The sequence below is a fragment of the Melanaphis sacchari genome, unplaced genomic scaffold, assembly GCF_002803265.2.
Source record: "Melanaphis sacchari strain LSU unplaced genomic scaffold, SCAv2.0 Contig84_pilon_pilon, whole genome shotgun sequence".
NCBI lineage: Eukaryota > Metazoa > Arthropoda > Insecta > Hemiptera > Aphididae > Melanaphis > Melanaphis sacchari.
In genome coordinates, this window is record NW_020271599.1 from 393,919 (window position 1) to 409,563 (window position 15,645).

The 15,645-nt window shown below is 28.2% G+C and overlaps 2 protein-coding genes across 3 annotated transcripts; one reads left to right on the forward strand and one right to left on the reverse strand.

Annotated features, from left to right (window-relative positions):
• The first annotated feature begins 3,860 nt into the window (after nt 1–3,860).
• On the forward strand, nt 3,861–8,295 carry LOC112602173 (SWI/SNF-related matrix-associated actin-dependent regulator of chromatin subfamily B member 1). Of its 2 annotated transcripts, none has more exons than XM_025350131.1 (10): nt 3,861–4,127; nt 4,210–4,315; nt 4,728–4,857; nt 5,730–5,864; nt 5,927–6,054; nt 6,123–6,289; nt 6,365–6,555; nt 6,621–6,752; nt 6,843–6,909; nt 8,207–8,295. In XM_025350131.1, exons 1-9 carry the CDS (start codon nt 4,047–4,049, stop codon nt 6,880–6,882), a joined length of 1,110 nt encoding a protein of 369 aa, XP_025205916.1. In that variant the 5' UTR covers nt 3,861–4,046; the 3' UTR covers nt 6,883–6,909; nt 8,207–8,295. The 2 variants fall into 2 exon arrangements, with proteins under 2 accessions (XP_025205916.1, XP_025205914.1); XM_025350129.1 differs by having other exon boundaries at nt 6,843–6,878.
• Nucleotides 8,209–10,304, reverse strand: LOC112602174. The gene is made up of 6 exons (XM_025350132.1): nt 9,645–10,304; nt 9,453–9,551; nt 9,153–9,279; nt 8,952–9,091; nt 8,718–8,876; nt 8,209–8,298 (listed from the first exon to the last, which is right to left on the reverse strand). Exons 1-6 carry the CDS (start codon nt 9,875–9,877, stop codon nt 8,262–8,264), a joined length of 795 nt encoding a protein of 264 aa, XP_025205917.1. The 5' UTR covers nt 9,878–10,304; the 3' UTR covers nt 8,209–8,261.
• Nucleotides 10,305–15,645: the final 5,341 nt, after the last annotated feature.

Genomic DNA, 15,645 nt, shown 5'->3' on the forward strand with positions numbered 1-15,645 from the left:
GGACTATAATATAACTATTCCTTTTTTTTTCATTTTTTTTTTATTTTATAGAATAATAAAAATAGATAGGGGTCCAAGTTCAATAGGTACGTGACCACCTATGCGTGTATATAATTAACTTACCAATAAAATTGTATCACTCTACCGATTTCTTTATAGCAGTTATTTTCAATATAGACATCCAACAGCAATTATTATTATCGTAAAATAATGGGAACTCTTATACCAATTGACAATTATTAAAAATTAAATGAAAATTAAAACTAGATTTTATAGTAACCAATGGAGAGCATACTCAGAATAAAAAATTGTTATGAATACATTCATTAAACGGTATTAATCATTCAACATTTTTATTGACCCAGAAATAAGGGCATAGAATAAACAAATTGAAGGACTGTGGATTATTGTAATATATTATTAATAAAATATTTTTAAAAAAAAATATCATGTCTTTTTACTATACAAATAAATTCAAAAAAAAAATGTGGTGAATATCGTGTCAAAGTCCATACACTTTTCATTAAACTTTTTGACTGAAATGAAAAATACGTTTACACAAATTAATTAAATTTAGTAATAGTTAAATTATTACTTATAGTTTTTTTACTTAATGCTATTCGACACTCAATAGATATGTAATTTTATTCATTTTATTGTTTATTTATATTTTATTAGTTACGAATGGCCAATGGGGTACAGTTTACGTATCGTATGACATTTTCTACTTAGATAAAAATCCTGTGAGATTGATGAAACTCATGAGCTACTTTGTTTTTACCTGTACTTTGCAGTTGTGCAGAGTTTACTATCACTGGTGTAGGACGAGCCATTGTAAATTTCACCCGAACACTTGCAGGTCAATTGTTGAACAAATGGTCAAATGGTTGCGATATAAAAAACCTTTTTTCCATTTTCGTATCCCGATTGCGGCTTGTACAACGTTTTAATTCATTCGAATTGATTCCCCACCTGAATATTGACAATCTAATTAATTCCCATCATGCTGGACAACACACATCCAATATTCTAGTTAGACAGCACACATTTGAATTGATTCACATTAAAAACTTTCAAAAAAGACAAAAAACGATCTAATAATTTATAACACCATTTAATATTATTTTAATACAATTGCCATCCTTATAATAAAATAGATTATCATTTAAACGAAAACAGAATAAAAACAGTATTAAATTATCTATATGAACGGATATCCAATTGTTACTCTTTAGCCGGTACAACGCTCAGTAATGATATTGTAATAACCACTAAGTGTACGAATAGTCATCGAATTCACGTTTTTGTTTGTATTTAAAACTTCTCAGATATGGAATATAATGACAATAAACAAAATTACCAGACTTATCTTATTAAAAGGTTATAAATTTAAATTTCAAAAAAAAATTAGCGGACGACATTAACCGTTAGACACGTTTACAACACTGTACAAAGAACATAATATAAGTCATATTTGAAAATAAATAATTTAAATACAATATTTGTAATATTTATAAAAATACAATGATAAAAACTTTACACACAGAAATTAAGCAACAGTTTCAAAAGCCCAAGAGTTGAACGACCAACAAAAAAAATGATTTGCTGTTAGTTGACTAAATCCGATAATAAAACCATAAATATTCATGCAGTAGCGTATTATGGAATGGGGGAGATTTCCCCTCCCTCCAAAAAAAAAAAAAAATTCGCAAAAAAAGCATGTATAATACAGGGACGATTTCAGAAAAAAATCGTGGGAGAAGGTGTAGTCTTCAAAATTGCCGACTAAAATCATTATTTTGACCTTTTTTTTATATCTATGCCCCCCCCCCCCACGCCCACAAAAAAAAAGTTTGTAAATACGCTACTGTATTCAAAATGTATGTGGTAAACAAGAGTTTTCTGCGTAAGTATAATTTTTACAGAATTGTTGTCAACTATTGAGCGTTAACAGACGACTCGAACGAATTATGTTTTGTAAAATGTAATAACCGTTAAACGCGTTGACCGAGTATTGAGGCGTAAAAATGAAATTATCATTAGAAATAAAAAACATTGATTTTTTTAGATCGGTCAATTAAGCATACCTGCTTAAGTATTATTTAAAACGGGTACATTTTTCGACGATGTTTATTTGTTTACTCGTCCAAATATCATTTAAATTATTCTTTACGACCGTGCATATAAGTTTATATCCTTCGATCGAGTGATTTCACTGATTTACATTTACATTAGATACGTCCACCGTCCACGATAGGTGTGAAATGTGTCTAAGATTGATGGCGCTATGAATAATAATTATTACAATATCGTATCAATGTTATTAGGTTCACGCGTATTAGGTATCGCTATCTGTCGACCGATACCGCGAGTTTCCGTCCCGCTCACTTACGCCACGTCTCGTCGCCACGTTGGCTACACTGCCGCATCGAAAACAGTGATAATCAATCGCTCTAACAGAACATAATATCGTAAACATTAACCCTTTCAGGCCCAACAGTAGAGTTTTAAAACAAAAAATTTTATTTTTGCTTCATTATTTTTATTTACATTTAAATTAAGAGAAAAATATGTTTTCAAAATTTTTGATGACTTTTCCTAGCCAGGAAAAACATGATGCCGAAAGTTATCATTGGGAATTTAAGGTTACAATAATGACTTTAGAAAATGTATTTAATGTTTTGCAACTTTCACTTAAATTCTTTATTATTTAAACAAAATATAACACAAAGTAAATTTATTTTAATATTATACAAAATAGATAACAGTACAAGCCTAAAATATATTTAAATAGGTATAAAATAATTAATTGCAGGAACTTTCTTTAGAGCCTTCATAGATAATATCACAAATTAATTTCTTTATAAATGGTATAAAACAAATACAATTTTTTAACATAACATGCTTACTACATCTTTAGTACACATCTTCATTAAATAAACTTATATCTTAAAATTATATAAAAGACATAAATATAACATAACACGTCCAAATATATTTAAAAATAAAACTAATAATTAACTTCATGAATTATTTCTTGTAAATTTTCTGTTTCAACATTGTTAGCAGGTACAATTTCATCAATATCATCAATTTCTGTCACATCATTTACATCATTTATGTCCTAAGATAAACTTTTAATAAATAATTACATCAAAAAATAAATAATTCTCAAAAATTAAATAAAATAAAAACTAACTTCATAAACATCATTTACATTCATCAATAATTCATCTAAATTGTCTAAATTAATATCATCCTCATAAAATTCTTCAATATCTGAAGTATCACCATTTAAAATACCAGCAATCTCTTCCTCTTTTAATTTAAATGGCATTTTTTTAAATAAACTAAGTAAAAATATATAATAATAAATTAACAACAAAATAAATTTACATGACGACTAAAATTATCATTGGGCATTGATGGAGTAATAGTATTATATTATTATTAACACATTACTGCCCAATGATAATTTTAGGAGTCATCATATTTACATTACTTTTTAGAGTACAAAAACTTTAACAATTGTTTGAAATGTATAATATTTATGTTTATTAGGTAATTGCCTATCGTACAGTATTTTTTTTAAATTCAATAACGTAAGTGAACTTACCATAAGTCGTGTTCAAAAATGCATATATGTTGTGAGTGTTAGTAATCTCAAATAACTGTTAGAAAATGTATAATATCATTATGATAACAATCACCATGACAATAAACAGTACTACCACTAGAAAGAACATATAATTTCCCATCATTTTGATTATAAACATAAAAGCTTGATAATGTTGAAAAAATAATAAAAATATATATATTACATGATTCTTAAAGTAATCATTGGGCCTTAAAGGGTTAAACAACTAAAGTCTAAACAACCCGGACCGGCTTCGAAACGTCAAACACTAACGTTCTGAATTTTCGAAGGATTGTTGGACTGCTACTACTTATTTTAGTGTGTTCTTTGTATGTCGTTCGTTTGAGCCGAGAATTTACGAGACAACGGACATTTATATATTCGACGTTTGACCGCGGCCCGACCAGAAATGGCTCTCCGGACGTACGGCGACAAGCCGATCAGTTTTCAAGTGGAAGAGAATGGCGAATACTACTGCATTGGATCCGAGGTAAAACTACGATTAGACCGTTTAAAACCGCGAGTTTGCGCTAGGATTTTGATAATTTATTTCGTCTATTGTCGCTTCTCAGGTCGGCAATTACTTGCGGCTGTTCCGCGGTTCACTGTACAAACGGTATCCGGGAATGTTTCGCAGAACCATTACAAATGACGAGAGGAAACGCTTAATTGATTTGGGTAAGTAGTCATATTTTACGTGATTATATTATCGCATTTCACTCTTCTCACCCAACATAATCAATATTTTTTTTTAATCTTTTAATACCCAAGTAAGAACTGACGGGGAATAACTAAAAACAATCAAACGAGGGAATTAGATACTACGTTCAAATATTATTGTATGTAATTTTTAATCATGTGCGGGAACACAAAAATTTTATTTTATTCATCTATATCACATTATTAAGATAGTATGCTTAGATTTTGATATTGATTAATAAATTTGTTTCTTTAACTTTCCACAATCAATTGAAACAAAATGACATAATTTGTGTTATTGAACTTTGTTTTCTATAATATTCCTTATCACTTAAATATATAATACATTATTTATAAATTACAATAATATAATTACATATTACTTTTGCAGGTTTGAGTGCTCATTGCCTGGCTTCCAGTGTATCACTTTTAAGAGCATCTGAAGTTGAAGATATTATTGATGGTAATGATGAACGTTACAAAGCTGTGTCTGTAACTTCAACTGAACCATTAATTACAAGGTAGTAATAAGTACCAGATTAAGTTTATTTTTATATATTACTCAACAATTTGTTGAATCTTCTTTTATTAGATACTTTTAGACATAATTTTTTGAATTTAATATTTTCAATCACTATCATAAAATGGGAATAATGTAATGGTGTTATTATTTTTAGTTGACAAAATATATTGATATGTTATCAAGTTAGTATTTATTTAAAAAAAAAAAATCAAAAATATAACGCAGAATAATTATTAAGCAATTAAAAAATCTGAAAAAGTTATAATTAAATTCATTTTTTATTATTCCTTTTTTTCATAAAATCATAAACATGTGGATTTACTATTTAAATAAAAAGTATAACATTAACAAAATAATGTTAAATTTTGTAGTTATTGAATTTAAGTAGAGATATTTTATACCCAGTCAAAATGACCATGTGATAAAATTGAATGCGTGTAACCTAGGGTTAAGTATACATTTGAATTAGTACGTTTGACCTAAAGGGTTCTCTCAAGATCACGATATGCATAGCCGACTGCTACAGTAGACCGCGTTTTATGTGTCCAAGCCATCATTTTAAATCTAATTAGTCAAATTATGCAAAATAGAAACTGAAGTATTGAGATAAAAAATGAAATTAGTTAAATATTTGTGAGCAAAATGAACAGGCTTTTAAAGTTGCATGTTTTGATTAAAACTTTCCCTCCCCCTCTTTTTAGAAATTAAAGATACCGCTGCATAGGCATCTTAATAGGATATTTTTAATGTTATAAATATGCTATAACCTATTTTTTATTAATATTTAAATTTTAGTTATTAGTTAACATTATTATATGTCTTGAAAGATATGATTTAAAAGTTAAAATAAAACCTATTTTATGATTATAGAGAATCTAAAGGGAAAAAATCAGTTCCTTGGGTTCCATCATTGCCAAACAGTTCACATTTAGATGCTGTTCCTCAGGCTACACCTATTAACCGTAACAGGATTATACAAAAAAAAGTCAGGACTTTTCCATTATGGTGAGTATTTTACTTAATATTAGTTAATATGATATTTATTAATCAATAATAATTCATTTTAGTTATGATGATACTGATCCCGCAAACATTCACGAAAATGCTAACTTTTCAGAATTGTTGGTTCCAATTAGACTAGATATGGAAATTGAAGGACAAAAATTGAGAGATACATTTACTTGGAATAAAAATGGTATAAGAATTAATTAAATTATATTTGTTATTGATAGGCATATAATTTAAATTAATATTTCCTTTTAGAAAGTTTAATAACACCCGAGCAGTTTGCTGAAGTGCTATGTGATGACTTAGACTTAAACCCTTTACCGTTTGTACCAGCCATTGCACAATCTATACGTCAGCAAATTGAAGCATTTAATAATGATAATATTTTAGATGAACAACATGACCAAAGAGTTATTATTAAGGTAAAAATATTGTTTATATTTATTTTTAGTTTTAATCCCATAAGAGAATTGATAGTATTTTTTTCTGTATCTCAGCTTAACATTCATGTTGGTAATACATCATTAGTTGATCAAGTTGAATGGGACATGGGTGAAAAAGATAATTCGCCTGAACAGTTTGCCATGAAACTATGTGCTGAACTAGGCTTGGGCGGAGAATTTGTAACTGCCATTGCATACTCTATCCGAGGGCAATTGAGCTGGCATCAGCGTACTTATGCTTTCAGGTAAATCCTTTCTAAATATACTACTTTATCTATTATGTGTTATTAATTAAATGGTATTTTATTAGTGAGGCACCATTGTCAGTTGTCGAAACTCCTTTTAGACCTCCATCAGATGCTGACCAATGGAGTCCATTCCTAGAGACATTAACAGATGCAGAAATGGAAAAGAAGATTAGAGATCAAGACAGGAACACTAGGCAAGAACCTAATAAATACTTAATTTTTATTTTCTTAATAAATAACAACAAATTATTCAATGCTAATACCAAAAATTGTATATGTTCTAGGCGAATGCGACGACTGGCCAACACCACACCAGGATGGTAATAAGATCATTATTAAGTATTTTAAATAGTAAGTAATAAGAAAACTTCCCCACCATGATACTAACATAAGTGGCGTATGACAATTTTGTCTGGAGTTACATAGCGTTTGGATTTTTGTACGAGTCGTGTGGTTGTGTTACAAGTGCACACTAAAATTTAATTCTAGCAATAAAAAATAAATCGTTATATTTTTAATGTTTTTTTGTTGAAAACAAAGATTATTTTTTATTGTTATACACTTTTATTAATTGATTTTGAAATTTGTACTATTAACAATTTAATAAAAAACTAGTTTTACTTTATTTTCGGAATCATGATTAAGTAGCATTAACAAAATATTCAGATTAAGTTTATAACACTTGTAAGTATAAAACATGCTAGAATTTATTTATTTAACTTTAATATACTCTACTTATTTTAATTTTATTCGATTGTTATTTTGAAATGATATTCATAATTTGTGAAAAGACTGAATAATTATTTTCAATTAACAACCAATTTGTTTTTATTTTATTATTTATTTTAAGTAATGTTATTTATGGGTATTAGAATTTTTTTTTTTTTTTTTTGTCTCATTGATAACTGCTATTATTTTATAGATAAAACTACTCAAGTTAAATTTTCATTGTTAGAAAATTTTCAATAAGTCTTGAGAGGTTATAATTAAGCTTTTATCACAAATTTGGTTTTATTATTATTTATTTATTTTATCTATTAATAAAGTGTAATTTATGATTTTATTTATGCTTAAGTGTCGTTATCTTGATTTAGCACATAACCATTCATCAAGTTTTAATGCTGTCATTGGAGATTTAAAATATAAAATATATTTTTAACATTAAAATAATAGTTAAAAAAAGGTTGCTAATTTAATTGCTTCTCAAATATTTTTTCTGGTACTTAAAACAGGGCACTATGAACTTAAGGTTTTTGCATACGCCACTGTTTTCTTCTTCATAACAATACTTTTGATATATATTTAGAAGGATAAAGAATCAGAATTAATAATACGAATTTAACCTTTGCCATGCCTATTTATTATGTCAAATAACACATTGTACTGCTTAACATTTCACGCATTCACTTTTGTTTAAGATAACATGTCTTGAAAAAATATATTTATGTACATATTATATTAAAATGAGTATTTAATGTTACAGTGTAATGTTTGTTTACAGTATATAATATCACACAGAATAACAAAAAAAAGTGTTTTCTTCTTATAACTATTTAAAATTAAAAATAATACATTTAAAACTTATATTAATTTATATTAATTATTTGTTTTTTTTTTTTTTTTTTTTTTAATGTTATTTATATGACAGTAAGTTAACTCGCCTACCATGAGGTCCCAACACAGATCGACAGATCGAAGTCCCATCAAAGCTCCATGTTAACATCTTCAAAGGCGACACAACTGCAACATTTTTGTATTAAAAAAAAAAATTATTATACATATTACATTATATAAAAAAAAACTTAGAATAATAAATAATTTTTATTTATTTTGAATTGTGTTTGTGTACAGCCAGTACAAATCAAACAATTTACTTCAGAAATTTGATACTAGAATATCATTAAATTTGATAATAACTATATAATTTTATGATTATTGTAATTCTATATTTTAATATTATAGTAACTTATTGTATAAGGCGTATCACTAAACTAACAACTGTTTTATGTTGTGTGTTTTGAAAATGTAATTGAATTTTAAATAGAAAAAAAATGAACTATTAAATTTGTTTGAGTTTCTTTTGCACATACTTTGCAATTAATGTAAAATATTTATTGAAATATCAGACTTTTAATGTGTTTAATTATTGTTAAACCTACTTATTTTCTTCGACCAACATGTCTTTGCTGTTTTCATCTTCGTCAATGATCTCGGTTATCACGACAGTTGATTTGGGTTCCTGGTAGTTAGGAAATGAATTAACAAACTCCATTAAAGGCTTTTTAGTCCATACTACAACTGCGTTGGTTGGTCTTTCTCTAAAGTACAACAAATATATTTTTAAAACAAAAATTAGTATATAATTATTATAAATAAAATAATTAATAACATACACATTGAGCAGCGGTTGAGGTATGATAGAGTCAATTTTGTGAAGTTTACGCAATTCTTCACACATGACTAATGTGGTTGGAGAATCTGTTTTAGCAGTTTCAGGAATGTTTAAAGCCTCTGTAGGGTTAGGATTCTCCAGCTAAAAAAAAAAAAAAAAAGTTTACAATGGTTCACATAATTGAATTCAGACAACTACTCACATCCATTTCACTGACGGAACTGTTGACACAGTAATTATGAGGTTTGAATTCACTGCTAATGTGCATGTCTCGTAAACTAGCAGACACTTTTTCTTCGGTGATACGCATTTTGGGTGGCTGTGCAATTCTGAAAATAAATCACCATCCTTTGTGATTTTAAACATATTGTATGCAAGATTTATGTGAGTACACAAGTAGTTGTCATACTTTAAACAATGTTCAACGTAATCAGTAACTAGTGAGTATTCTAGGCGATAGCAATGATTTTAGTCCCTCAATTGAATCTAAAAATTTACTTACTCGGCATCCAAATCGATTTTGCGCTTTGGCACAGACCCAAAATTGTTAGGATGGTATGAGGACGTGTCCAAAGACAGCGAATTACACGATCCAGTAAACCTGAAACGAAAAGAAATAGAAAATAAAATGAAACCTGCGGCTAGACGATATCGGTTCATCTCCAAAATAAATAGTGTGAAAATGGTTACATACTTCATGACATGCGTGCTGTTGGTGTTGGCCCAGCTGTACGCAGGTGGCGTGATGGACGAAAACGTGTACGGGAAATGTTGATAGTCAGGCGTGAAAGAGGAGTAGCTAGACGGTTGTTGGACGCCGAATTGCAGTCCACCGTTACAGATCGGCGACGGTGGAGTCGGCCTGGTACTGGCGGTAGCCTGATTGCTGACCATCGGGTCGGGAGACGGGAGTCCACGTTTAAACATATCGGCCGGGTCCGTTGACAGACGTACGGGAGCTTGTGGCAGTGGAGGATAAAGTGCGAGACGCGATTCGCGGCAATGGCGACGAAATGCTCGAACCACCGTCGTCGTATTCTTCGACTTATCGACTTCGCTGTCGACAACAATTAGCAGCTGTTACCGTTGATGATGTCCAGCAGACAAGACAAAACGTCATCCGAAATCCAGTCGAGAGCGACACTAGAAACATTAAATATCCGTTGGACGTCGGTTGATGGAATTCAATGGCAGTGTTCCAGTTAATCAGTGAGAGTAGAATAAAAGCGAAATAATTAATAATAACAGTAATAACGATAATGGACGAACGTATTCGACAAGACTCGCGGTCGTAAGTATTTTGTGATATATTTTGTTGATCACCGTGTCTATCTCAAATGTGTAGCAATGACGTCCGTTATCACTTGAGTTATCAACCGTTTATTGTCTCTATGGAGTGCAGTTGTTGTATGTGCACGTAATAACGGGTTACAACCGCTTCGGCGTTACCTCCATGGCAGATTTCTGGGAGTTTCTAGAAGTTTCTCTGAGCGCGAAGTATGGTTTTTGAGAAATACCTCAACGTTTTGTCCAAAATGTTTTACCTTTTAGACATTCATATCTTACACTTTTTTTTATGAGTGAAACTAGACAATTTTCTTGGTAAGTCCAAAATATAACAAAATAAATAATGATTCAGCATGTTTTCGCGGAGTACCTACCGAAAGCAAACGGTTTTCCAACTTTTTATAACTGATACGACATAGTAGTATGATGATTGTTCATCACCAAAACAAGCCGTAAAGAGGTTTGTTTTAAAAATAAATCATTAGAAGTACCTACAATAAATACCTACTAAACCATTTAAAAGCCGGATTATAATAGGAACAAAAATGTAAGTAGGTACCTACCTAAACATTTACCTAACAATTTTGACTTAAAATTATCGCCAAAACAATTTTTGGAAAACCGTTTGTTTCCGTACCTCTACAAAAACGCACTAATTTTTATTCTGCGCGCAAAAATCAATTTTTCTTAATTCATTGATGTTTTGAATACCCTAAATAATACCAAACCCATAAACATCGCTCACCTACCGACATACCCATTATATAAATTACTAAGCAAAATTATGAAACCACAAATTAATGCAACAATAAGAATTTTATTGATTAATTATTAAATTACGAAATAGTAATAAAAACAAATAAATATGCAATGATGTGTAGATTTCCCATATTTTTGAAGTGGATTGATCGATAAATTGAATTTATAGGTAACCATCTGAAGTCACTTTTTATACCAGCAAAAATGCTTCAATATTAATAGTAGTTTATAGTTCAAAATTGGAACTGCAGATTTATTCTTCGGTAAATAAAAAAGTTCTTAGTAATTTTTAAACTAATCATGAAAACAAAACGATAATTATCGAAACTGTCTGTTGTATCTATATCTCATGTACACAATGCCCATTAACCTTGATTTTACAATGTGATTTTATTTTGATGGAGATTATTGATAACTGATGTCTGATACAAGCAGCATTAGTCATTACTCATTACAGACTAATTTTTTCCATTTGAGCGATTATTATTAAAATATTTTCAACTAACTACTCATCTATACATAAAATTATAACCTACCTAAATATAACTTCATTTTTATACTGAAATTATTTTATAATATCAATTAACAACTTCTATCTCACAATAATAAATGCTCTACGATTTGGTTGGGTATTTTACAATGTGAAATTTGATATCTTCTATGAAATAATACATAGGTCAGGGGTCACTAATTAATATTTTTTAGCGCTTCAAGGGCCACATTAATAATCTGAACATTTTTCTCGGGACATCAAAATTCTAAGTACATATTTTTAACATATAATAGGTAATATTTTAAAATTGGATGTAATGAGAACATAATATAATATTAAATATATATTACTTATTCTTTGTCTACAGCCCGGATAAAATTTGTTCGGGGCCGTCATTTGGTGACCACTGACATATGTGATAAAACGTATGTTTGTTGCTGTACAATAGGCATGTCAAACTCAAAGTATCAAGTAGGTCAAACATATTGAATAATTTGCTATGCGGGTCACACGTAAAAATTTAACAAAAATAAATAAATATTTTATACAAACTTTTTAATTTTATTCTTTACGTTTACGAACACAACAGATACAACTAAATTAAAAAAGGTTAACTTATCAGATATAAGATAGTATAAAAAATAAATACCAAATAAGAAAAAAAAGATAATTAATTGTGACACGGCATTAATATTTTGTTATTACTTTTTTTTTGTCCATTAATATTGGTAGTCGCGTCGCGAACCACAAAAATGTGGGCCTCATGTTTGACTTTGACATGCCTGCTGTACAAGTATGTATTGACTCCTATAGTAAAAAATTAAAGTATACCTATTGTATAATGCTAATTTATCAGATTGAATTAATATCGAAATGTTTCTTATTAAATAATAATAATTAAATCATTTTATAAATGGTGGAGTTTGCATTTATTAATTTCATTACCACAATTTCAAATATTGATTTGAGATGTATAATAATAATAAAAAAGTGAATTTAAAACTGAAATAAAAATGATAAAAATTAAATTATATTTAAATATTTTTTATAATATCCAGGAAATTCGAGGGAATTTTCAATTATGCTGTGTGTTAATAAATTATACATAGTGCTAATATCATATTTTATAAAAATTTCAAATCTTTACGGTTATTTATTTTTGAATTATGAAAAAAAAAATATTTATATTTGGTAAAAAGCTGTTGTTGCGAAAATACTCTCGTATTTGTGACATTTTTGTAAATATTAGTAAATTTATTTTTTACTTTAAACATTTTAACCCCCATTTGTAGCATTTTAAATAATAAAACAAAACGTAAAAAAAAAATACCGATATCATTGTAAAATCATAAATTTGTTTATTATTCTTTTAATAATTTAAAATTAAGTAAGTATTATATTTAAATATTTTGAATTTTTGATATTTTGATAAATTGTAGACAGAGTGATTCAAATATACGAGGGAGACCTAAAAGTAATGGAATTTTCGTTTTACCAAAGTCTTTTATTTTTCAATATTTTTACACCAAATTTTTATTACCTTCAAAGTAAATATCATCGACTGTAATGCACTTCTTTGTAAATTCATCTACTGGAATCGCCTTTAGTTGATGCAGCAATTTTTGTTTCACCTCCTCTACAGTCGCAAAACATTGTCCATTTATATACATTTTGAGTCATAACTATTGCACCGTGTTTTATCGACAGTAATTACTCTGGAAAAAAGTTCTGGGTCCGCTTGCAGTTTATTTTACAACTCCAAATAAGCTTGAACTCGACGCTATTTTTGCTCGTTTACGGTGAAAACCAGTTTGGTTGCAACTCTTCTCATGTTCAAATCTTCCGATAAAACCTTTTGAATTGAAGTATCAAGTAATTGAACTTCAAGACAATCCAGAGAAACTTACTAATTCATCAATGATTCAGCGACGGTCTTCAAGAATCAGAGTGTGATTTTTGTTTAACATTTTCATTAAATCTTGATGTGGAGGGGTGACTAGATTGAGGCTGGTCTTCGATCATTTCTCCCCTTCTAAAATATTGGAACCACTCGTAGACACGAGTTTTACTTAAAACAGTATCTCCATAAGCTGTCTGAGCATTATAAGAGTTTCTGCAGGTGTCTTCCCTAATAAAAAACAAAATTTCACGGCTGCGCGCTGTTATCGGCAGTCAGCCATTTTACTTTTTTGCTAAAATAAAAAAATGTCTTTCACGAAAAAAATTATGGACGATTCGTTCCACTTACAGCGACTGCTCGATGTACCTACACTAACTCGTAACAAGTGTTTTTTTAAAACCCCGAACCCTCTAATAAGCCAAGTCTACCCCCTTCCTACCACTAGCTCAATTTCCGTTACTTTTTGGTCTCCCCCTCTCGTTAATTAAAATGTTATTTTACTAAAATTATATCAACAACTAGATTATTTATAATTTATGACTTTACAAACTTTATATAATTGTCAAAAATGATCTTAAAAATTTATAAAAATATGTTGAAAACATTTCCGAGAGGTAATGATTTGTAGTTCGTAAACCTTAAAATACCTTGAGCCATATCCGATGACCTTTCAAATACATTTTTTTAAATTTTTACTGAGAAATCGCAATAATTTCAAACGCATCTAAAAAATTAGATGGATGTAAATTGTCAAATAAATATATTAATCATCTTAGAGCTTTAATTGCTTACATTTCATATTATATGCACCTAAATGATAGTAAATGTAAATTTTAAATTTTCACATGCACATCAAAAAGTAGTAATATATTGATTGAATAATCTAACGAAATAACGAAGCAAATAACTTCTGAAATTTATTCGTATTTATTGCTGAATTTTAGATTCTGGATAGAGTAATCAAGAGAAATTATAAAATCTAAAAATTATAAAAATATAATTATTTTTTATAGAAATTTAAAGTAAAATTTGGACGATATTATTTACTAAAACGATAAATAACGATGTTAATTATTTATTATAATTAAAAAATATTATTCGTGGGAACTTAAGACTTTTACGCCTAATATTATTTATTTATACTATGTATCTATTTTTACACTTTTACTGCATTTACAAAAAGATGTTAAAAATTTTTTGAACTATATTGGTTAATAAAATTTGATATAATATAATATAAACTTATTAGTTATTATTATAATAATTTCATACTAATAATATGATTAATTCAATATTTTTAGAAAAATTATATCAACCTACGACAATATTAAAAGTAAAATAAATGACTTGAATAGCTATAGCTATAGCTTATAAGTTATAAATATCAGAAGTACATAATATCATGAAATATGCCTATTGATATAGACTGACAAACCATCACCGCTCAGATTTGTTTTTCATGTACAATTAATATACATTGATATCTGATTGAATACAAATTTAACACAAATTAACATGGCTATAAATTATAATAGTAACCTACTCGAGATGTCTAATCATATCAATTTGCTTACATTTTTTTATTTGCATTTAGTACCTAGGTATCTAAATCAGACTAACCAGTTTTCGAATTTATTTAATTCAATTATATATATGATAACTGTCTAATTTGTCTAAACATTGAGAGAAAATTTGCTATAAAGCATCATACGATTTAAAAGTTTCTGAAATTCTCTTGTGTATTAACTAGTAAGTATATTGTAATAAATAATGTTTATTATAATTTTTATAAAATAGTTTCATTTTAATCATTCCTACTTGTAATTGTGAAATATCAAATAACTATAACACTGATTAAGTTAACCTTTCAGAATTTTTTCATTTAAAATTTAAAATGCTTTCTGTAAACGTATTACGTAAGACTTGACCCATTATTAAAATTTTAATTTACATATTTTAATATTCTTACTATCTTACTATATTATTTAATAATTTTTAACAAAACTGAATAATAATCGAGTAGGTATTTAATATTCGACGATGAACCGTTACATATTGGTCGTAGCGATAATGTTATGTAATGGACGTATCATATAAAATTATATGTATTAGTTTCACACAACTTCTTTATTATTATAATCACACACATGCAAAATATCGTGAATGTTATCATTTAAATAACATTTTATTTATATTTTTAATTGTTGACATTTTATTAATACAAAAGTCAAAAAGAAATTAATAATTTTTTCCTTT